This window comes from Lathamus discolor, chromosome 5 (assembly GCF_037157495.1).
Source record: "Lathamus discolor isolate bLatDis1 chromosome 5, bLatDis1.hap1, whole genome shotgun sequence".
NCBI lineage: Eukaryota > Metazoa > Chordata > Aves > Psittaciformes > Psittacidae > Lathamus > Lathamus discolor.
In genome coordinates this window covers 75,123,335-75,148,121 of record NC_088888.1, presented here as the reverse complement: position 1 = coordinate 75,148,121, position 24,787 = coordinate 75,123,335, and the positions used below count along the sequence as shown (strand labels likewise).

The 24,787-nt window shown below is 39.6% G+C and overlaps 1 protein-coding gene across 3 annotated transcripts in view; it reads right to left on the bottom strand.

The window, feature by feature from the left end:
- Positions 1-24,787, bottom strand: part of SNX14 (sorting nexin 14) — a 56,252-nt gene that overhangs the window by 4,887 nt on the left and 26,578 nt on the right. For 2 of the 3 annotated variants that reach the window (XM_065681303.1, XM_065681305.1), the window contains 8 exons: positions 23,544-23,570; positions 18,481-18,613; positions 12,725-12,926; positions 11,711-11,794; positions 11,474-11,574; positions 11,068-11,179; positions 9,568-9,608; positions 9,271-9,390 (listed from right to left, as the gene is read on the bottom strand). In XM_065681303.1, the coding sequence (XP_065537375.1) occupies positions 9,271-9,390; positions 9,568-9,608; positions 11,068-11,179; positions 11,474-11,574; positions 11,711-11,794; positions 12,725-12,926; positions 18,481-18,613; positions 23,544-23,570 (820 nt within the window). The remainder of the gene's footprint in view (positions 1-9,270; positions 9,391-9,567; positions 9,609-11,067; positions 11,180-11,473; positions 11,575-11,710; positions 11,795-12,724; positions 12,927-18,480; positions 18,614-23,543; positions 23,571-24,787) is intronic. The other variant, XM_065681304.1, reaches the window with a different exon arrangement.

Below are 24,787 nucleotides of genomic sequence, written 5' to 3'. Positions count from 1 at the left end.
AAGGATAGCCATCAGTTCTTTGGGTTTGTATTTTCTTTTTTAACTAGAAGTAGCTTTCTTCCAGAGCTTTCAGAGAAAAAAAAGTAATAAAACAAAAAAATAAATCAGTTTTCCTTTTTTTTTTTTTTATTTCTTTTTTCAAAACACTTCACTTTCAAAATGGAGGGAAATAACCTCATTACACTACAGTGTTTCACATATGCATATAATTTCATATATATAACAATGTTACATTAAAATAGTCACATCACATTACATATTGGCAACATGTCACATATTGCCAAGATACCCAGCAAACAAAACACCTGGAATCAACAAATCAGCAGGGTGAACAAGACATTAATTAATGAGCCCTTTTGATCCCGGTACCTTCATGTATCCAGACTTATCCCAGGCTTTCATTCCTTTGATGCACCCCATTCTACCAATAAGGGGCATAAAGGATAAGGAGTCTGTCAGCCTTAAATCACCGAGGAACCATACGACATCCAAGTGTTCCTAAAATTTCTCTTTGGCTACCATATTGGAACAGGTTGCCCAGAGAAGTTGTGGCTGCCCCATGCCTGGCAGTGTTCAAGGCCAGGCTGGATGGGTCTTTGAGCAACCTGGTCTAGTGGGAGGTGTCCCTGTCCGTAGCAGGGGGTTGGAAGAAGATGATCTTTAGGATCCCTTCCAACCCAAACCATTCTGTGATTCTGTGATGATTTTGAAATAAATACAATAGTTTCTGGACAAAATAGACAACTTACAAAGAGAAAGCCCTTTTTCCCCTGCCAGCTTGATCATTTATAGCAAAAGCTTCATAAATCTTGGGGAGTTACTGAAGTTTTGGTTTCTTTCAATTTATTCCACTTCCCATTTTATTCCTTTATCCTTCTATTTTCCCATGTTACCACCACCACAATTCCTCCATTTCCTCGCCTTTGGTTCTTCCCAAAAGATATCATTTTATAATACTTGTAAAATCCCGCAAGGCTTTTCCCTGCATCCCATTAAGGAGTACCACCTAGGAGGTACTCCTTCTGCCCTCCCCCAGGTGTGTGGGCTCCAACAACTGAAAAGGATTTCTCTGATCCCGAGGCTCTCCACATTTAACAGTACCTAGCAATCAGCATTAACAGTTTATTTTAAATTATCTTATCCCAGAAAATGTTGATGTAAAGATAGAAAAGAATTTATACAAAATACTCCACATTATGAAGAGAAAGTTCGAAAGTTTATGCCAGGCTTCTAAAAATACAACCCAGAACTAGAAGCAAATGGAATGTAATTATAGTGCTGCCTTGCCCGAGATGATTGCTACTGACATGGATTTTTCTGCATTGCTCCCAAATTAAAAATAATTCCAAGCAACAGGAAGTAATTTGATTATACGTATCTCACTTACTGTAGCACAATTCTCCCTGAAATATGTAAGTCCATAAACCATATCCAAATCACAACAGGCTCCGAATCATGCAAGCCTCTGAACAGAACGGCCTGCATTCTTAGGAAAAATTGCATCAGGAAATCTGGCAAGACGCAGGTTTTGACTCATACTTCTTTAGGCTCACTCTTTTGTTATGTGCTGAACTGCTGGTATTATCTTCACAAAGTTCACTCAAACTAAACAACACCAAGTTATTACATAAATTACATGAAAGAGCCAATATGGTTAATGCACTGGTGGATGACTGGTATCCAGGAAAAGTAACAAACCTAAAAAGAACACATAATTATTCACGCCCACTGTATGAAAGCGTCCCTGGTATGTTGTTTAAAAAAACCTGTATAAACTGAAGTCTATATCCTCCTCTACTCTGAAACTAAGACACTAGAAAAATCTTAGTTGAATTACTGTAATTTAAACAAGAGCCTCATTTATTTTTAGATACACCCCATGACCTGACAGAGGCGATACATACTGAGCCAAATCAAAGCAGCCCATTGTGCAATGTAGATGTAGGTTCAGAGGAGCGTGTACAGGCCAAACTAAATCATTAACAGCAGTCTGGAAGGTGATCTATAAAAAAACCCCTATCAAACATGAAGGCCATCTTAGGGCAAAGCTTTTTGACTTTCAAAAGTTATCTCAACTTCCACCCAAACCAGAAGCAAGCAGCTTTTGAATGTTCTATGTAGCCTGGGGAGCAGGCTCCCCAGAAGCACTCCGGGACCTAACTGGGGTGAGAACCAGCAGTCGGCTCTTCCCATCATTTAGATTTCTTAGAATTAGATTTAGATAAGATGCTAGGAAGAAATTATTCCTTTTGAGGGTGGTGAGGCCCCGGCTCAGGTTGCCCAGAGAAGCTGTGGCTGCTCCATCCCTGGCAGTGTTCAAGGCCAAGCTGGAGGAGGCTTTGAGCAACCTGGTCTAGTGGAAGGTGTCCCTGCCTGTGGCAAGTGGGTTGGAACTAGACTTCCAACCCAAACCATTCTAGGATTCTATGGTATGTCTGGACATGAATCATCTATCTTGCACCTTAAATATAATGGTTCATTCATCATTGTCGAGCTTTGAAAGCTCAAGACTCTTGCACATGGCATTTCAGAAAGCAACAGCAGCTGAATGAATGCCAGAATTACTGAGCCAATGTGCAGTTTTCATAAAGTCTATACTTTGCACTAATACAAGCATGTATCCTACAGTCATTAGCAATGTGTTTCTGAAAGATGCAGCAGTCATAACACAAAGTGTCATTACATCTCTGTTTAGGTGTTTTGCACTTTCCAGGATTTTGGCTCAGAGGAAAGCCAAGTGATAAGCATACAACTGGATATCTAATGCAAAAGTTGAGATTATATTCACAATTCAGATAAGCATGGGATTTTGCTTCTAAATGTTTCTGCACATATTAACATTTGAGACATGATACAATGCTCACTGTTGTAATTAGACTAAAGATAGATAAGCAACACAAACTCCAGTGCCCTCATTATTCACCTCTTTAAGATTAAACAGTAACTGTGATTATAACCATGAAATATTCTTAAAAGGCTCTCAATGAGGAAATTCCATGGATTGGTACCAGTTAATAATGGAAGCCAAGCTTCTGAAGTAAATGAAAGATAAAAGGCCTGTATTAAGAAAAAGACCAAACAGTCTATATACTGTACCTTGACGGGAAAAGCTAGCAAAGTAAGTATGAATGCTTACGCAAAGTGCCTAATAGAAAAAAGGTGACTCAATGGTTAGTGAGTGCATATGCAAATATACACCCATACATTCCCAGCAGAGGTGTGAAATTTATAAAGGCAACCATGATAATGAACAATATCCACAGCCAGAGGCATGAACTTTTCCACTGTTTTTCCTGTTCATCTGCAAAGTACAGATGACTATACCAAAATGGTAAGAACAAAGAATGTACATAGTGTCTGAACCACATCACTTGGTGTAATGAAAAGCAACCGTGACTTTCCCCAAGTAACTATGCATAAAACCCCATTATACTGTTTGTGTTCCAAAACCTGTCTTCATTGCTGTTGGCAGGTCATCACAAGCCAGCAGAACAAGGCCTTTGTAGGCATATTTTGCAAAATCTGCATCAACTGAGAAGTCCTGACCTACTCTAGCAAGTCTGACAGAAGTATGTTCAGAAGACAATCATGCTGCTCACAGACCTTCAGAACAGAAACACAGCTGGGATAGCCAGAAATCCTGTTGGTACCCCTAGGAGGGGGGAGCAGGGTTGTTTGTTTGTTTGTTTTCACCAGGGAGGCTGGTAACTCTCTCAATACAGCGGATCTGATATAGGATCAAAACAAATTGCTATTGGCTGTGCTTAAGATTGACTACCCACATTCATTATGTGCTTTTAACTGTTAAGTATTTCCACCAATATTCAAAATACGCACACCAGGAATACCCAAAAGGAAGCAGCCTGCAGAAAAATCTTTCCAAGAAGTAGGCACATTTCTGATTGAACTCAGGCTTTCATCTGCCTCCACATTCTTTCAGGCATTTCTTATTCGGGCTGTTGATGAAGACGTAGCCTGGGTGTACCCTATTCATGGCAACAGAGTTGGCAGCACAAGCACTGGGGAAAGTGTACTGTACTCTCAGCAAATTCCAACACGTTGATACTAGAATAAACAGCCCTCCCTCCTCATAGCAGCCTTCCAGTATCTGAAGGGGGCCTACAAGGATGCTGGGGAGGGACTCTTCATCAGGGACTGTAGCGATAGGACAAGGGGTAATGAGTTTAAACTTTAACTGGGGAAGTTTAGGTTGGATATAAGGAAGAAGCTCTTTACTGTGAAGGTGGTGAGGAACTGGAACAGGTTGCCAAGTGGTAGACGCTACGGACCTGTTGGATAGGGTCCAGAGGAGGGCTATAGAAATAATCAGAGAGATGGAACACCTCTCCTGTAAGGAAAGGCTGAGAGAGTTGGCCTTGTTCAGCCTGAAGAAGACTCTGGGGAGACCTTATTGCAGGCTTTCAGTTCTTAAAAAGGGGCCTTTGAGAAAGATGGGGAAAGACTTTTTAGCAGGGCCTGTTGTGACAGGACAAGGAATAATGGTTTTAAGCTGAAAGAGGGGAGAGTCAGGCTGGAAGAGAGAAAGAAATTCCTTATAGTCAGGGTGGTAAAATACTGGCACAGGTTGCCCCAAGAGGCGGTGGATGCACTATACCTGAAGAGATTCAAGGCCAAGCTGGATGTGGTTCTGGGCAACCTGATCTAATTGAAGATGTCGCATTTGGTCGATGAGAAAATTAACACGAGCCAGCAGTGTGCACTTGCAGCCCAGAAAGCCAACCGTATCCTGGACTGCATCAAAAGGATGGTCGAAGGAGGGGGTCCTGCCCCTCTACTCTGCTCTTGTGAGACCTCACCTGGAGTATTGTGTGCAGTTCTGGTGCCCTCAACATAAAAAGGACATGGAACTGTTGGAACAAGTCCAGAGGAGGGCCATGAGGATGATCAGGGGACTGGAGCACCTCCTGTATGAAGACAGGCTGAGAAAGTTGAGGCTGTTCAGCCTGGAGAAGAGAAGGTTGCGTGGAGACCCCATAGCAGCCTTCCCGTATCTGAAGGGGGCCTATAGGGATGCTGGGGAGGGACTCTTCATTCGGGACTGTAGTGACAGGACAAGGGGTAACGGGTTAAAACTTAAACAAGGGAAGTTTAGATTGGATATAAGGAGGAAATTCTTTCCTGTTAGGGTGGTGAGACACTGGAATCGGTTGCCCAGGGAGGTTGTGAATGCTCCATCCCTGGCAGTGTTCAAGGCCAGGTTGGATAAAGCCCTGGGTGAGATGGTTTAGTGCAAGATGTCCCTGCCCATGGCAGGGGGGCTGGAACTAGATGACCTTAAGGTCCTTCCCAGCCCTAGCTATTCTATGATTCTATGTCCCTGCTCATTGCAGGGGTGTTGGACTAGACCTTTGAAGGTTCGTTCCAACCCAAACTGTTCTATGATTCTGTGATTGACTCCATACAGGTAGCTCACAGAATTCTGGTACAGACTTTTAGCACTCATGCACATCAGCAGGAAGTAAGGACGCCAGGCTGCTGCACAGCGCTTGTATCTTTGTGATTAAGTCATGTGGCAGAACAGAAATGAAACTACAGAACTGAACAACTGAAGTCGATGCCACGTGTCTTTGGGGGGTAGAAAGGGGTGTTACCTCAGTCTACCTTTGGTCTTGCCTTTGGACTGAACACCCTTGGTGCCTGCATTCCAAGACAGTGTTTTCCAGCACAGTTTCATCTGAAATAAATTCAATTAATGAGCTCTAAAACAACTCCCAAGCATGAGAGAAAATGCTATAAACAGAGATGATCAGATTTGCTTTCAAAAAGCATCACTAATCTGAACTAGAACAGTTTGGCAGATTAAACCAGTGTGGTTTACAAATCAAATCCAAGAAGTGACAAGATGTAAATGGCACATTGCCCTGGCACCTGGTACAAAGCTTTGCCCAAGTGTGGACTGACTTGAGAAAGAGAAAACCGTCTTCCAAAGAAGGTGCAAACACCCCGACACATCAGCAAGAGGGATGAATTTCACAATGTAGGTGGGAAGACTCAGCAGAGACCGTAACACATCACACATCACAATCTGGGATATCAGATCTCTAATAATCAGTTATTGATTGATTGGGCGTGTGCACTCTGGTAAACTGACAGATGGGAAATCAGTGATAAAGTAGTCAGCACATTAATTCCTTATGCATACATGTCTCTGCTGGTCAAAATTGGTAGTATAATTTGAGGACAAACAGTTCATAGATCTGATCATTGCAGCATCTGTCTTGCAGCATCACCCCAAGGTAAAGTGTCTGAAGTACCCATCAGTAAGTAATAATTATAGCTCTGCATGAAACATACCGAAATCTGAAACTTTCCACCCAATTACAGCCATTGTCTCCCCCAGACAAAACAGATTTCATTTGGGAAAGAATAGAGAAAATCTGAAATATATGTAGAACCAATTACTTATTCATAAAACAACTACCTAGAATACCTTAGAAAAACAGTGAACTCACTTTCACAACAAGATAGTGAGGAAGGGAGAGCTGGGGCTAGTCTCATCTGTGTTGCTCTCTACAAAGAAAGTCCTGTCATGACAAAAGCACCTCCTACAGGATAATCAGCAGTACCAGCAACAGCTTGGGACTCTGACTCTATGAACTTGTGGCTCCAGAGGAGTGCATACACAGTCAGTGGTGATAAGGAGGTTTTCCCCACAACAGTATTTCTGAAAATGACATTTGAAAACAGAAGGCAGAAACGATCTGTTTTGTTTAAGGAAAACTTAGTATTCCAGAAGGAAAGCTGAAGTGCAGCCAGCTCTTTGCTTTCCTGGGATCACCTTGGTTGAAAAGAATCAGGAAAACCTCATTTCAGAGCCTGAATTTCAGTACACATGCTCTTTTACGAGAATAACATACTGACACTTCAGAGAATAAGCTTACATTTTAACTGAGCAATGATATATATATTTTTTTAACCATGTACAATTCAAAAGGTTTTGTATACCTCTTTAAAGAATTAATTTTGATCCTTCAGTAAAGGTTTTTAAAGCAAAGTACAGAAAGAACCCTGGAATGCCTCAGAGTACAAAGCTTGTTGCTCAATTATATTATTTAAATATGTTAAATGCATTAAAACTACTAACTTCAGTAGCTCCTGACAGAGCATAGTAAAGTATTACCTGATTGTTCACAGCGTGCTGTAGTACACTGTCAGCTGTTTTATAAAAAACATCTGACGTATATATGCATATATTGCTTCTGGCACAAGTCAAAACCTCTACATATGAGTTTTAAATCTGCTGATACATTTATACCCCTTTAATTAGACAACAAGAGCAAAATATCTTAACCTTGGAAATGGTGTCCAAGGTAAGGAAGGACTTGAAATGAAAGCTACTAATTTTGCGTGCACACGTATGTAAGCTGACACTACAGTATTGGCTGTAGTAATTCAGACTTCGTGTTTAGAAGATGAAATCTAAACGAATGGCTAAATTTAACTGCCATTATACTCGATCAGTATAAATGTTTTATGGCTGCAAATTCTGTAAATGTCATAACACAATAAAAATATGCATGGTGAAGGACATCAAAAGGTCCACTTTCTCAACAGCCCATCACCAACACGAACCATGAAGAGATGCTGGGCTTCTAGCTCTTGTAAGAAAAGAACAAATACAGACAGCACTTTTCAACAGTATTCTTCAAGCCTCTATTTTCAACTGAAAAAAACAAAAAGTTCAGGAGTTGGATGCAGTTTCTCTACAGGTATCCACTCTAAACAGATTTCCTTTTGTGAATTTGCCCAGTCTCACCTTAAGTTGTTTAAGCTGCTAGCATTCATGGCATCTTTGGGCAAAGAGTTCCGCAAATGTACTAACCATTGCCAGAGCTACCACTTATTGTTCTGAGCTGGGCTCCTACCGTCCCCATTTAATGCTTTTGCACTAGAAGAGAGAGAAGAAAAAAAAACCCTAAACAGTCTTTACCCTGTCCTCTCATGCTGTGCATTATTCTCTAGACACATGCATCTCCAGTTTATCACTTTGCAAAATGAAGTGTCCCAGCTTATACGAAATCATAGAATTGTTTAGATTGGAAGGGACCTTAAAAATAAAACCCAACCGTTAACCTAGCACTACCAAGTCCACCATTAAACCATGTCCCTAAGTGACACATCTTTTAAATATCTCCAGGGATGGTGACTCAACCACTCCACTGAGCAGCCTGTGCCAGTGCTTGATAATCTTTTCAGTGAAGAAATTTTTCCTCATCCAATCTAAACCACCTCTGGTGCAACCTGAGGCTATTTCTTCTCATTCTATCACTTGTTACTTGGGAAAAAAAGACTAACACCCACATAGCCCAGTTTCAATTTCTTTCCAAAGCAAGCAAGATAGCAGAAAAGCTTCTAGTACCGAGTTTTCTTTTAGAACCTCTCAAATGGCAAAGTGTATGCACATTAAACATTTTGTTCCAAGCCACACCAACTCTGTAACACTGAGCTTGGGTCTCTGAAATCCTGGTTCAGAAACAGTACTCTGCTGTAAATTCCAGAAGTATATTAACAACCTAAAGCAGTCTAGCACAGAAATATAAAGACCAGTGCCTTTTTAAAGCCCCTGAAGGTAACAGACGTCTTTCAAGTAAGTTTTACCAGGCTCCAGCCAAAAATATAGGAAAACTAAGAACGGAACTATCTTTTCTTATAGTCAAGTAAAAGGTTAAAATTGGAAGTGCTGGGCTTTAACTGTGGCAATGTTAAGAGAGAGAAACTATACATAAGTTACACAATTAATCTATTATGTATGCCAGATATCAATGAACTGTATACTAACATTTTAAAGGCAGATAAATATCAGCACCGTGACAAATTTAGCTTGTAGCACTTAGAAAAGTCACACTTTCATCAAACACTCAAGCTCTTCACTTCAAAAAGGAAGCTCACTCATGGCATTAAAACATGCCCCATTTTTCAGCTTTGATTTCCCTCTTCTTTTCTCTGTACTTCCCAGGCTCTCTACTCTGTATCCTTATCTCCAAAACCAATTAGAATTGAAAAAAAACCCCACCAAAACAAAAAAAAACCACCAAACCAAAAAACCCACAACCCTTGAAAATTGTTCAGACTAAGATATTTACAACACAGAAGATGACAAAGCTCTCTGCACTATTATCTTCTCTCTTGTCTGGAAAGATACAGATAGGTAAGTTACATTTATGCTTTTTCCTGTTTAATCTTTGCGTTTTCAAAATATGGTCATTTTCCCAGCACCTTGAAGTGGGGAGGTGAGATGATTTACTCTACCTTCTTGTTGTTTTCAGAAGTCGGACTCAAAATAGTAAGTTCAGGTCTACTTGGTTTAGGCTTGGGAGATTCACAGGAGTTGATAAAATTCATGATGAATGGCTCCAAATGCTGACCTTTCTGAAATAGGACATGAGCGACCCATCACTTCAATTATTATAGGAAGGGGGAAAGACCAAAAAAAATCCAACCCCTCAACTGAGTTTCCAAACAACTTTTTTACTAGCCTGTAAGTTAGTAAGCATGTAAAATTAGTTATTGAAGTTAAAATGTTGGCAGCCTGGAAGCCTTACTCACCTCTTTCATCAGCTTTCCTGGAACAGATTTTATAATTTTACCTATAATTAGAAACAGACAAACAAAAACTTTCTATTATCACTGCCTGATCTTAAAGACATTTTGCTCTGCTACGTTTTATACACTCATTGTCTAGTACTGAATTTAAAATACAACAGTTTTTTAAAACTGTATTTTTTTTTTCTGATCTGGCACAAACAGCTATGAAAATGAAGTCTCCCACGTATCCAGCTTATAGCTTAGTGCTTAGTACTCTTCAAAAACAGATACCTAAAATATGAAAAATACACAGATGAATACCTGAATACATTTTTTTTTCTAAGAATAAAAGTACTCCAGATCTACCTTTGTAATTTTTAGAGAGGCTCAAACATAAACAGCTATAGCACTCTAGCAGCAGTATTATGTGACACCAGAATAGCTAAAGGTTCTGTATTTTTCATCCTTTATAAACATTTATCACAAAAGAAGAGATTCTCCACTTTCCCTGGTAATAATCAGAGCAGCTGGAGAGAACATGGATCCAGTCTTGAAAATACTGGTGAGTAAAGTTTTACAATCTGGACAGACTACAGCTGGGGTCTTAAAATCAGCTCTTCTGTCCCGTTATGGCTATCAAGATACAGCACAGTAACTCTGAATGCTGAAAAATGAAAGTGTCTAGGATTAGTTTTATTTTAAGCACTACATTTACAGTAATAGTTTTCTTATCTACATGTCATTAAATCTGGAACTTACACTGGAAAGTATGTACAATGATCAAATGATAATAGTAAGATTGCTCATTCTCCCAAAAAGGCTACTTAAAATGCCAAGACTTGTTAAAATGTTTTGTTGGGGTTGTTTGGGTTTCTTTTGGGGAAGTGAAGCATAGTCTCAGACATGAGATACACTACAGTGAACACCATAATTATAAGCTTTTATTTTTTAACAATAAGGGAGGTCTGAGACAAAATGAAACCATGTAACTGGAGGATGACCACAAAAATCTCATTCAACAGCCAAGTAGGCACACTAAGACAATGATCACTCCAGCAGGTTCACACCGGGAACAGATTTTAATCAACTAACACCCAAAGGTAGTTTATATTACAAAATCATTTGTACCATCACACCTGTAAACAATGACTGACTTGTGCAGATTTGACTCATCACAATACCATAATGTCTTCTTCAACTGCGATATTTGTTAGATTTTAGTTTGCTTGCTGACACAAAAATTCAAAAGCAACTTCAACACTTTTTCCATAATCTCAAAGTGTCTTTTTCTTCAAGGAAAAGGTACACGCATATCTTGCTTGCTGAGCTATAACTTTAAGGGCTGTGAAGGAGAAGAGTTATTTCCCTTGTCTCTATCCTTACCCAAGTTAACTACTCTTCCTATCTACTCTACTATCTATCTGCTACTTGTTATCTACTATCTATTAGTTATTCCTATCATCCAATTACAGTAGCTACAGCATTACTATTTATCAGGATAAACAACTAACATATACATACCAAGATTCACATCAGGCAACATTTTATCAAGAAACTGAGTCTCTCCTCCATTAGGGGACAGAAAGTCAGCTAGAAGCTGGCTGTTACTTAGTTCTGGGTGTTGCAGAAGTTTCTTTGAGACAGAAGGAAAGAAAAAAAGTCTAAGTACTTTAAAATTAATCTTGAAAAATCAGATTTTGTACAACAAAAAGATATTCAAAGAGCATTATATTATCATAGATATTGCCACCTGCTTCTGCTTTCAGTCACATGAAATTTTAACAAGTTTTATTTCCCCACTTTATCCCTTTCTAAAACTGAAGTTACTTCGAAACAAAACAAAAAAAACCCCACCAAACCAAATTTATAATCTTTTAGTAGTTTTATATAATTAGAGTATTCTTTGCTCCAGAGGTTAGTCTGATACCTGCAGATATTCCTGAAACTCCTCTCTCTTGGATTTTAAGAACTCATAGTTCTTGGGGCCAATGATTCTCTTTGAGGGAAGCTGAGCATCAGGAAATGTACCTAATGAAGATATAAAGGAGATTAAATTATTCTTGTAATGCAGCAAACATTGGTTTCATTAATTCAAATTTCAGCTCACTACTGAATGATAATCACAGCAGTGGGAAAGCTGCTTTACAGATATTGGAGAACATACCATGAAACTCAGTGAGCTTCGACTCAAGTACATAAAATTCAAGATACCTCCTGTAGACAGACCAGTGCTCAGGTTCATGCCCAACTGGGAAAAAAACAAAACAAACACAGCATTAAAAATAAATGTGGCTTTATGCCACTTGAGACACAAGTTATTATAGGAAAAAAACCTCAATTATATTAGTACCCCAAAATGCATTAAAAAAATCCCAGCCAGGTAATTAAAGTATTAAATTAAAATGCATACCTAGTAAATAGATATGGTACTAGCAAGGAAATTATCATCTCGTTTAGGGGAACCCTAGAATCTAAACAGTGGAATGCTGCATAACTTCAAAATTCATTAGGACTATGTTAGATCTATTTTCAAACATTTAGCCAAATGATTTACAGAAATATCACTTGTTGAATACAGTGCTCTGCACCATCCCATATCCTGACCATTCTTCCTCCTAGAAGATATCACTACATAACTCTTAAACACTTTGGTGTAGTATGAAAGTATTAGTTCCACCAACATAAATCTGTGCAGCTCCAGGATGAGGCAGTCTCTCCACTCAATATGGACGCATTACTATCTAGATACTGATGAACTATCTGCAAGCCAAAACCATTCCTAATAAGCAAAACATTCTCATTTCCCAAGAACTATATTTTAAAAGTTATATCAAGAGTTATCTGTTGTTCATTTTTCCAAAGTTCAGAGTGGGTGAAAGGAAAATGTGACAGGTCTTTATTAACATAAATTGTGGGATCAGGATTTTTGCAAGATAAACTCTTAAATTTTGGCATGAAGTCTAAATGGAACTGATTCACGCTGAGTCGTCAGTTCTCAACTTGCAAATACTAAATGCGATCATTTAGCTGTCAAACACGTTTTCTCATAACTTTCAAGTCATTATTTCAAAATCATAAGAACATGTATACAGAACACACTGCAACACCCATCAGAATACAGAACCCCAGAATGTTCTGAGTTCATTTCTAAATGACACTTATCCACAACACTGCGTACCTGCCCTTCTATCATTTCTCTCTACATCAATGCAGAACACAGGAATTCTCTCCTTTCTGTCTTTTCTTTCCAAGGAGGGATCATCAAAAAAATCTACATATGGGATGCTAATTTTCCATGCAGCCAGGTTGCGGGGTGTATTTGGGGTAGTAACAGCCTCCTCAGGAGAATCATCTTCCATCACCATAACACCTTCTTCAATCTGTAAAGATCCAAACATCAATATCAACTGTTCTAATTGGTACAGTCTACCTTTACAAACCTTGTATATGATGATGAAACATAAATCACGTATTTAATGTGTGTCACTAAGTAATAAAAGAACAAAAAAACCCATTACATTAATGGAGTTTCCATGCACACTAATTTCTGTTTTTAGATCCACTGCAAATTAGTTCGAAATTAGCAGCATTTAGAGAGATCTGAAAGCTTTTATAGTGTTATCAAGTTCCAGAAACTGATACTTAAGGGGAGACAGTGAGTGAGGGAGCAAAATACTAAAGGAAACAGCTGGAAGAAAGCCTTAGACACAGACTGAATGCTACATGAACCAGCTTGGGTCCAACAGATTTCCACCATACAAGGATGCAAACTGGAGATTTGAGCTTACTAGGTCAGGCCAAGAAGCTAGGCAAACACAAGAGATAGAAGCCAGCAGTGCACCAAGCTAGCAGGTCTCCCATCCCCATAGCAGAGCGCAACGGAGTATGTTGTAGACACTTGAATCTGACTTGCTCTGCAAGGTGCAACACAGCCACAACTGGGACTGAATTATTCCCACAGCCTAGAGAGGTTTTTAAAGCCATCTGCATTCCCCATCAGCTCCAGTTTCAGCAATGGATGCATCAGGGAGCAGCATGTGCCTAATCCTTGCTGGCTACACCTAGGGTAGTTCGGGTGCATGGAGTTCATAAACTCAGACTCCATGTCATAAAACATGGACTGGAGCACCTCCCTTATGAAGACAGGCTGAGGAAGTTGGGGCTGTTCAGCCTGGAGAAGAGAAGGCTGCATAGAGACCTAATAGCAGCCTTCCAGTACCTGAAGGGGGCCTATAGGGATGCTGGGGAGGGACTCTTTGTCAGGGACTGTAGTGACAGGACAAGGGGTAACGGGTTAAAACTTAAACAGGGGAAGTTTAGATTGGATATAAGGAGGAAATTCTTTCCTGTTAGGGTGGTGAGGCACTGGAATGGGTTGCCCAGGGAGGTTGTGAGCGCTCCATCCCTGGCGGTGTTCAAGGCCAGGTTGGATGAAGCCTTGTGTGGGATGGTTTAGTGTGAGGTGTCCCTGTCCATGGCAGAGGGGTTGGAACTAGATGATCTTGAGGTCCTTTCCAACCCTAACCATTCTATGTTTCTATGATTCTATTAACACTGATTTTAACATATGCAAGCAGACTTTCAGAAGCAGCACCATTATTTCGAACTTGAACTGCAGTCCCAGTACTACACTGACACTCACTTTATGCTCCTAACACTGCTCATCACAGACAGGCTGAGCTGCCCAAAGGCAATTAATCACCCAGCTACTGCACAGCACACTAAATTCTCAGGTCCCAGACAATGACAAAAGGAAGCACTACAAATCTTTTATGACCACAAACAACAAAGATTATCTTAAATATCTGGACTAAAAGAGCCAAGCTTCAGCTGCTACCCTTGGAAAGCTATTTATTTCTCCGACCATTGCACAACCCAATTCACATCTTCACCACACGAAAAGAAAAAAAGAATAATAAAAATAACCCAAAGGAATGAACATTATTTTTGAGAAAGAGGAGCCAGCATCTGTGGGAAGGAAGGGTAGGGCTGGCCTTAGACTCAAAACAGGTGACAAAGTAAAGCAGAATGAAGATTCTGTGGAGAGATTACACCTCAATAAAGATGCCCTGAGGCAAAATGTTCTTGTATTTTCACAACCATAGGCAAGCAGGTGGAAAAAAAGAGCAGTCCAGTTTCCTTGCAAAACTGAAATTGTTCATCACCCTGCCTCCAGCCTATGCACACAGCAACACCTTCCCCGTCCAACCACAATTTATAGAGCTATTAGGCCTGTGATGTTGAGATAGGTTGGAGTTAAGCAACAATTCAAAAGTACATTATTCACTAAGTCCTCACATAAGACTTGAGAATACCACCACTTGTTAAATAGGGGATTTTAACATATACATTTACAATGTATATATACAGCACACTGGAAAAAGCATGAATGCCACTTTCAAGTCCACTTCCCTTAGCTTCATAATTTAAAGCCAAATTCCACTCAAAGGACAAGCCCAGGTGGCTTAACAAGTTTTACCTGTATTGGAAGAATCCAATTAATGCTTTAAGGCAATACAGCGTCCCTGAAACAATTTTGGCTGTGTCTCCATTACAATATTCACACGATCATGACTGCACTGCAGCTGAAGCATAAATGGTTCAACATACATGAGCAATCTTTGTTCAGTTTTGTTTTGCCTTTGCATAATACTGAAATGATCCTTAACCTGGTTACACTGCAGACCTTTGTCTTCCAAAATAGATCTCTGTGGATCCACTAACTGAATCTCTTCTAAACACCTTTTTGCTTCCATTACCTGATTTATTTGATAAAAAGAGAACCTGTGACAGGTGCAGAGTTGCTGCAGGGAGACCATGCTCAGCTGTGGTGGTTCACAATTTGAGAGCTAAATCAGAGGCTGTGCTCTTTCCCAAAGCAAACACAAGTAACCCTAACTTGGAATGAACAATTTGGGCTTACAAACTGCAGGACAGACTTGCATCAAAGAATGGAATAAATAGGACATATACTCTCTGATCTGCAACAACAGGGTTGTCAGGTAGCTTTACAATCGCAAAGCCTCTGTATGAGGTCTTACCCTTATTTTCCCCCTTCCCCAGGCTTCATGCAGTTGTCACCACTGGAGAGAAACAGCAGAACAGCATCTCAGGATAGCAACTAAAAGTCAGCAACACCTGAGCTTCTGCAGATGGGGCAGCATGAACTGGGTGCAGTTTGTACTCACTCTCTCACCCTGTGCAGGCTATCGGCTGCCAAAATTATCACCTTATCCTGACTTCATGTGTAAATCTACATCAGCACTCAATATATAGCCTCCATTAGGACACCTTCCAAAAATGCAAGATCATTCTAGAAACTCAGACTTAATTATGTAGCTCTTGACTGAACTAAATGCTGAAGCACAGATGTGACTTAAACTCAACACTTACCTGCGTTTTCCAATTATTTCTTTCCAATTCATTTTCCACTGATTGCAGTTCTCATCTCCTCCTATTTATTTAGTTTCGTACAGTGGACTACGCTATTAGTTGATACAGTGATTACACTCCCAGCACTGCAGGCAGTGTAAGGTTTAGAGCAGGTAGGAGGCAGTCGTCCTTGAAGTGCTCATAAAGAGGCCATAAAGGGCACTCAGCCCTTCCGAAGTTACATTCAATCATCAGCAAAGGTTCACAGGCTCATAACCTCTTTTCACCAGACCCCTCACCTGATTTACAGCCCAGTTTTGATAATCATCCTATGCAAATTCCCAGGCTTTTCCACTATGACAACCACAGCATTAACTGTAAACCAAGATGCATCCTCTTTCTTGGTGGTCTGCTTAAAGACCACCAAGCCCCAAACAGGTTACCCCAGACTCTTTCCATTTGTTTAATCCGATAAAGCCACAAATCAAGTCTACAGGTGTTCTAGTTGCCATGGTAACAACAGCTGTGCTTTAATATGCAAAAGATCTTTTGCTGACAAGGATTCAGTGTGGTTTCATGGAATATTTGAAATTTCGCTGACAACTATTCAGTGTGGTTTCATGGAATTACTATTATCATATTAGCAGCTTACAAAGTGGCTGCCCAGAGCTAAAGAAAGCTGCTAACATGTTTCTATGCCAACATGATTTCCTTAGACTAAATGGATGTCTCTGATAGGCTTTAGCTGCATCAACATGACTTTGTCAAAAGCAAAAGACTGACGTTGTTCAGTTTCTTGTCACAATGCACATAACTCGTTCCATTGCCATGCTTTACCTTATATTTGCCTTGAACCCACCAAGCTTACATAACACCAATTTACTTAAATTCCTAATCAGAATCTGGGTAGGAGGAAGCAACTCCCACACCCTCCATACATAAGCTAATCAAAAAGTTGCTAAATCTGTATACTGCACTGCCACCATCTTGCAATTATACTCTAATTTCCCAGATCACATCTTTAATTTCTCACAGAGCTCTTCCTCTGACCCTGTGAATGTCTGCTAGGAAATTACACTTCAACATTTACTGCGACATTATTAATGTTGAATTCTGTATATTCAGTATTCACTCATGAAATGAAGTCACAGCTCTGTCCAGCTCTTCAGACACACAGCAGCTTTACAACAGTGTTTTCTTTAACATATTCTTCTTCCCATCCACACTTACCAAGTGAAAGGACTTGGGTATTTCTTAAATTTTGTCTAATGTGGGTTTAGTTACAAAGTAATATTCTCCATTTATTTAATGAAGGTACTTGAGACAATGCTGCACCTAAAAAATTCCATTCTTGCCTAGGCTAAAACCATTGTGTATATTTGAAAACCTTCCTTAGTAATGATTAGACTCTATACTGTCTGTCTGTTTCAAGTAACTTCTTGTGCTCTGGCACAAAAACGTGCTTCTTCTTTGAGCTCCACTGCGTTGATTATATTTCTACTAATTCTTCTACTATAGGAGAATTATCCTTCCACGTCCCTTGGCTAGCAGAATCTACAACAGGAATGGTGCAGAATTAACTCATTTTCATTAGAATCTTGCCTCAAAAAGAGAGAGGTTTCACCAACAAGAACTTAATTAACCAAGAAATTAATTGCAATATCTCTGCCCCTTAAAGGCATGACTTCATGAAGATTATGTTATGCAGAAAATTGCCTTGTTTCTTCTCCTTTTAAAGAAAAAAAACAAACCTATCTAGAGTTCTATGTTGCTAAGTCCTTCCCACCCTCTTCTGAAAGTAAATAGGTGAATAATATAAACTCATAGTTACTGTTTTATCTTTGGGCTGTGGAGAATGAGCTAGCAGTTTAGCGAGGTGATAAATGCTTAAAGGTTTTGTTTGTTAGGAAGAAGTTCAAAAGGTAGAATTGGCAGACACACTGTAAAAAACATAACTACTGAGAGCTTCTGACCAATTCCTTCCTCTTCCCTTCTTAATTTTTTCCATTTGTCCCCCATATGTGCTTCAGACACCAATGTCCTGGGAAATAATTCTGCCATTGGCTCTATTAATTGCTGTTTAGCATGAAAGAAAACCATTAATTAATGGAGACACCTGAAACAAATGGGACTATCTGGCTCCTGGCTGCATCACCACCCAACCTGACAGCAATTTCTCCACTACTTCAAATATGGTTTTAAAGGTCTCGTAGCAAGCTTCAGATGAAGAGCTGAGCACACAGTCCTAAAAATACCTTACTATCTAGAACTGTAAAATGGCATGGTAGGTTTTTAGAGAAAAATTCATTGCTTACAAAAATGCCTGACACTTCTACTTTTAGTACTTCTCTGTACTAAAGCAATAAGCTCAAAGGCACATTAATCAGGGACGTGGCCTTGGATTGTGAATGAATACAGGGGAAACAAGGTAACTTAATCAGAAGCCAGCACATAGAAGCCCTGCACTGAAGTAAGACAGCAGAAACGGCAGAAACTTAGCATTTTCAAATAAGAAAAGAAACACAACAGAGACTTAAAGTCAAATATAAAGCTTTTACTCACAAAGTCATCTTCTCCTTCATTTAAGTTATAGTTAGGCAACATAGCTCCTTCCATAGCAGAACTCTTGAATACACCTTTTATTTTGTTGCCTATTTTGCTGATTCCAAATGATTCTCCTCTCTTCTGTGTAGTCCTAGGATTACAGAAGCCAAAGTTCACTACACAAGGAACATCATTACACAGCAGCTCAGTAGGCTATTGCACATCATTTACAGACAGAGAAACAAATGTATAAAAAAGTACCCAATACATTTACAATTCCACTGAAATTGAAATTAATTTATGACAAATTTTTCTCCGATTGATCAGCAAAGTTTCTTGATTACAGTTTTAAGAGATATGGGATTCCCATAGGCTTAAACCATGAGCAAACATAACACTCTTATAACCATGAGCAAACATAACAAACTTATATAGTAGTATCCTAGTAATACAGGACATGAATAAACAATTACTTGTTTTGACAGCAGGAACCGTGGTATTGCTACAGGCATCCACACCAAGAAGGTCACCAGCTCTGTTCTTTTCCATGTACTCATATTTAAATATTTATCCACTCTTGCCAAGTACTGTAAATGGTGTACTCAGATGCCTTTCTGCTTTTTTTTTCTGTACAGAATTTTACAAGCATGTATGATTCAAGACAGATCTCAACTTTTAAACATCAGGGACAGACAAAAGGAATGTGCAAGGAGCAAGACTGAGCATGAGAGAAAACAGATGCAACTGAAAAATCTTGGCTTGAAGAACCAGTCTGACTGAAAGATGAAGACTTTTTAAAGTCTTGCCACTTATGACAAAGCACCCAAGAAGAACAAGGTATGGAAAAAGAAAAATAATTGAGCGGAATGCAGTCCGCACTGAGAGAACAGATTTTACAGCATTCTTATGCCCTTACACAAGATCTGACACTGAAGATTATTTCTTACATAGACACGCTAGCAGTTCCAGGAAGAAAAATGTTTCTGCTGAATATGGAATCAATCTAAGGTTACATGTGGTGTCTCAATACAGTTGACAGGCGAGTTAAAAATCAACACAGTGAAATGCAGCAGCAAAGACTCAACTGTATAGACTACTGAGATTAAAAGCACAATTTGTATTTTGGCAGAAATATATATATATATATATATATACACATATATATATATATATATGTATATCCTAAGTGCTTCTTTTTCAGTTAAAATAAAAAAAGTTACTGATTACTGAACAGTAGTACCAATAGAACAACAAGGACCAGCAGGTAAAGCATCTTCATCGCTCATAAGACTGCGTGGACAACATCAACTGCTGAATCGAAATGTGCATGTTCATGTTCCTAACGATCTTCCTGTTTACAGTTTTACCCGGGCTGTATACATGACTAAACTTGTGTAAATAATCCACTGTTCCCAAATCTTTTGCTTTTCCTGTCTCCTATATTATCAGCTCCATCCAAAGCAAACAGGCACCATCTATCTTACTTATCTCTGCTAAGCAAAGCTAACATCACTTGGCTGTTTGTAGTCTAAATCCAAGTTTGAACAATTTTACTCAATTTTTAAACAACTGCTACACTTTACTGTGCTGCACTGAACTTTTCCATATTGCGGACCTGCCTGCATATTCACAGAATCATAGAACGGTCTGGGTTGGAAATGACCTTAAGACCATCTAGTTCAAACCCCCCTGCCATGGACAGGGACCCCCCACCCTAGACCACATTGCCCAACATGCTGTCCAGCCTGGCCCTGAACACTGCCAGGGATGGAGCATTCACAACCTCTTAGGTCAACCTGTTCCAGTGCCTCACCACCCCTACTGTAAAGAACTTTCTTATATCTAACCTGAACTTCCCGTGTTTAAATTTAAACCCATTACTCCTTGTCCTACCACTACAGTCCCTAATGAACAGTCCATCCCCAGCATCCTTATAGGCCCCCTTCAGATACTGGAAGGCTGCTATGAGGTCTCCACGCAGCCTTCTCTTCTCCAGGCTGAACAGCCCCAACTTCCTCAGCCTGTCTTCATACAGGAGGTGCTCCAGTCCCCTGATCATCCTCGTGGCCCTCCTCTGGACTTGTTCCAGCAGCTCCGTGTCCTTTTTATGTTGAGGACACCAGAACTGCACACAATACTCCAGGTGAGGTCTCACAAGAGCAGAGCAGAGGGAAGGATCACCTCCTTCAACCTGCTGGTCACGCTGCTTTTGATGCGGCCCAGGATACGGTTGGCTTTCTGGGCTGTGAGTGCACACTGACGCCACCTCATGTTCATTTTCTCATCGACCAGCACCCCCAAGTCCTTCTCCGCAGGGCTGCTCTGAATCTCTTCTCTGCCCAACCTGTAGCTGTGCCTGGGATTGCTTCGACTCAGGTGTAGGACCTTGCACTTGTCATGGTTGACCTTTATAAGGCTGGCATCAGCCCACCTCTCAAGCATGTCAAGGTCCCTCTGGATGGCATTCCTTCCCGCCAGTGTATCAACTAAACCACACAGCTTGGTGTTGTCAGCAAACTTGCTGACAATCCCATTGCCCATGTTGCCAACAAAGATATTGGACAGGATGTGTCCCAACACCGACCCCTGAGGGACACCACTTGTTAAGTCTCCAGTTGCACATTGAGCCACAGACCACAACTCTTCGCGTGCAGCCATCCAGCCAGTTCTTTATCCACCGGGTGGGTGGTCCATCCATCAGATTCATGTCACTCCAGTTTAGAGACAAGGACGTCTCTGAAGGATATTTTTCTAGAGCTTAAACACTGGGCTAGCAAAATACAAACCTTATTAAGACAAAACCAGACAGCTTTTCAAGTAGGTTAATACTTCAGACTTCTGGCTTGACTCTTGAAGAAGTTTTCATAATTCCTGTGAAAATTTGGTCAAAACAGTTCTTAAGGTTTTGACCAAAACCATTAATCTTCACAAGCTCAAAGACATGGTAAGAGTACTCCAGGCACAGACCAGTTATTTACTGAACTGATCATGCTGCAGCTGAAGGCAGAATACAGCTCTTACTGTAACTTCAGTACTGAAGCATATTGGGCCAGGACTCAATGTGAGAGCTAGAAACCATCCTTTCTTGACCCAGTGCTGAGCCTAAAGATTATGCCTGATGAAACAGCAATCACTAAACTGGAACAGGTATAAAGTGACAAACAAGGATGGGATTCTCTTCACAGAAAGAGACAAAATCAGAACAAACACCGGTGAGTAAGAAGACACATGCCGGACAACATACGAAGAGAAAATAGGACTGGTTTGGCAAAAATCCTTCAGCAAGTATGCAGAGCAAACCGGATTAGATAAGCATGAAAAAAGCTGTGGATGTTAACAGAGATAGACAATAGGGTGATCCAAATTTTTAAGAAGCTGAACAAGAAAAAAAAATATATATACAAAAATAAAAGGTATCAAAGTATCAAGATGAAAATCTAATATATTCACTGGCTAAGTAGAAATAGCAGAAAGAACTTGAGGCTAGGTAGAAGGGAAGAGATGGGAGTAGGACATGGTCAGATTCATGGCATGAGGGAAGAAAGAGGAGAGGAGGTGGCCAGTTTAGAAGAGAGACCTGTCAACTGCCACTGTCGACAAAGATATATACAAAACTCATATCACACTCCTTCTAGTGCTGATCCAAGTAACAGCATTATTAGATCATAATTCTATAGTTGCTTTCTTGGCAGGACCCTGAGTGGATAGTCTACAGGCTACAGTATTCCTGATCAATGATGTAACAAGGAGGTTGGAATACTTGTTTTTTTATTTTTAAACACTTCAGAAGTCACACATACTTGTCATCAAAAAAATTACAACTGTTGTTCACTCTACGGCTGGGAATTACAGACCAAAGACTGCATTAGTGCCACTGTCTACTGTGGCACTCTTTAATTGTGGGAGGTTGCGAAATAATTTTCCTCCAGTATCCCTGCCTCATTCAGTTCACTGAACAGTCCTTTGCAAGTGATCAGCCAGGGCTATGCAGCTCAAGAATGCTGCGGTGAACCTCTGCGGGTCAAAAAGTTACCAGATGAGTTATATGCATCAGACAAGCTAGATATTTACACCCATGTGAAGCTGGAGTGCTATTTTCTTCTCGCAAAAACTCCAACACCCAATTAGGAGAAATGCTGAGCGCAGAGAGCTGCACTTAAAAAAATAATAAAAAAATCAATGAACTGCACTTGTATCTCCAGTATGCCTTATTGCTCAACAGTCTAGCAAGTTATAACTTAATACTCTGAACTGGCACACAAAAGATAGAAAACCTTGATTCCTGACCTGAAAAATGAAGTTGATAAATTTCCCTCAAAACTCGAGAATGCTATGAGTAATACACATAATACTGATGCTCTAATAAATTCTAACGAAAAACCCATAAAGAAAACATTGTTTTCTGAGTTTGGACAGCACATATTTAAAGAGGCATGAATAATGATAAAACAAAGCACTGAACAGCTGTTAAGACATTGATGAGTGATCACAGACTACCCAGAATACATTATAAAAAATAGTGTAAGTTGAAATCAAACTCGCAACAGTCACAAGAACAGCTGCAGAGAGAACTACTTTGGGGGATTGCTGGTTGAGTGCTTGAAAATATGCATAGAATGTTTGTATTTGCACACAACGTTAAGCAATGAACACCCTAGATACAGCTGTGCAACAAGCAGTTAAGTGGATAAAACCTCAAACAGTATCTGGAAACGTGACATGGTGTAAAGGAAATTTTGGAGGAGTTAACAGTCTTGGTGAAAAGAAAAAAAAAAAAAAAAAGCTTCAAGTTACACAAATATATCCCAAAGCTAACAACAACAGACAAATTGTTAACAGCAAACAATATTAATACATTGCAAACTTGTGAAATTAGTAATCAAGCAATTTCTAAATACTTGTGAAGAGGACATGGGGAGTAAATCTTATTGTGGAGAGAAATGCAGTTTAGTCCAGAGAAGACATTCAGATGTGTTTTCACAAATGGACAGGTAATTACTGTTGTAAAGGCTGTGTGATGCAGTCATGATAGATGCAGCATAACTAACACACAACATTTATTGAGTGTTAGATTGACTTACCGGAAGTCATCCAAACTCAGGCTATTTCTGCAACAACAGGTACATAAATTACCTCAGAGCCCAGGAGAAAATAATGTTAAAGAAAAAAAAAAAAACAAATTTGACAGACCTATCCTAAACAAAACTGAATAGGCTTCAACCATCACTACAGATTAGTAAAAAGCATGGTACAATGAGGAATTCCTGACCTAAATCCTAATAAAGTGCTAAGTGAATGGTACCTGCACATTTCATCACCATAATCATGGACTTTGAACTCAAAAATCACCATTACTGGACATGTTCAGTTTTTCACTGACATTCAGCACAAGTGGCTATGATTTTATAGAGAATGGCTTTCATTGACAAAGTTACCTGTAGTAGCAAACAGGCAGCTTTTTCTATAAACTATGTTCAGGAGTCATGTAGGAATCTAGTTCATTCGGCCAATACAAAGAAAAGGCTGGGGACTTACTTTATGTAATACCAGCACCCCCTGTATTAGATATAGTAAAAACCACTTTTAAAATACCTTTTTCATTATTATTTCACAGCTTTTAAGAACTGTCATGTATTTTTGACATTCTACATAACCTGGTACACAGAACCAATGCCTCAGCCACCAACTGAGTAATTCCAACCAAGATTTTAAATAATGGATTAACCATAAATACAGTCACCACACCCATGATTTTAACTGACTGGAGCTACTGAATTTGGGATAAATTGATATGGGATTAAAATATTCAGATTTTAGATTTTGTTTTACAAGAGGAACTCATTCTAAGGCATCTTACAGTCCCTTTAGTCATGTTAACTGTGAAGCTGGAAGCATAGCCTACCAAGCTGGAACTGATAGTGACAATCAATTACATTGTGCACTTCATCCTTTATTTGTTTGAATTTTATTACTATCCCAATGAAGACAAATGAGGATGCATCTATTTCTATATGTGGTCACGATGTGTAGTAAAAAAGGCAGACATACAGCCATCCAGAAATCTGAGAGTTGATATCATATAATGGCTTTTTTGTTTTGTTAGACTTCCAATACAGATTACCTTTAAGTAATGTAGTGATGTATTAAAATACATAAATAAAAGAGAGGGAGAAGGAATTCTTGTCCTCTCTTCCACACACCCAAAATTAATTCACCAGAATTGGAATTTAAAACATCAGGTTTCATTGGCCACACACATAAACCATGAGGTGGAAAATATCAGTTATGGAGTTAAACTGTTGACAGCCACAGCTAGCTATCAAGT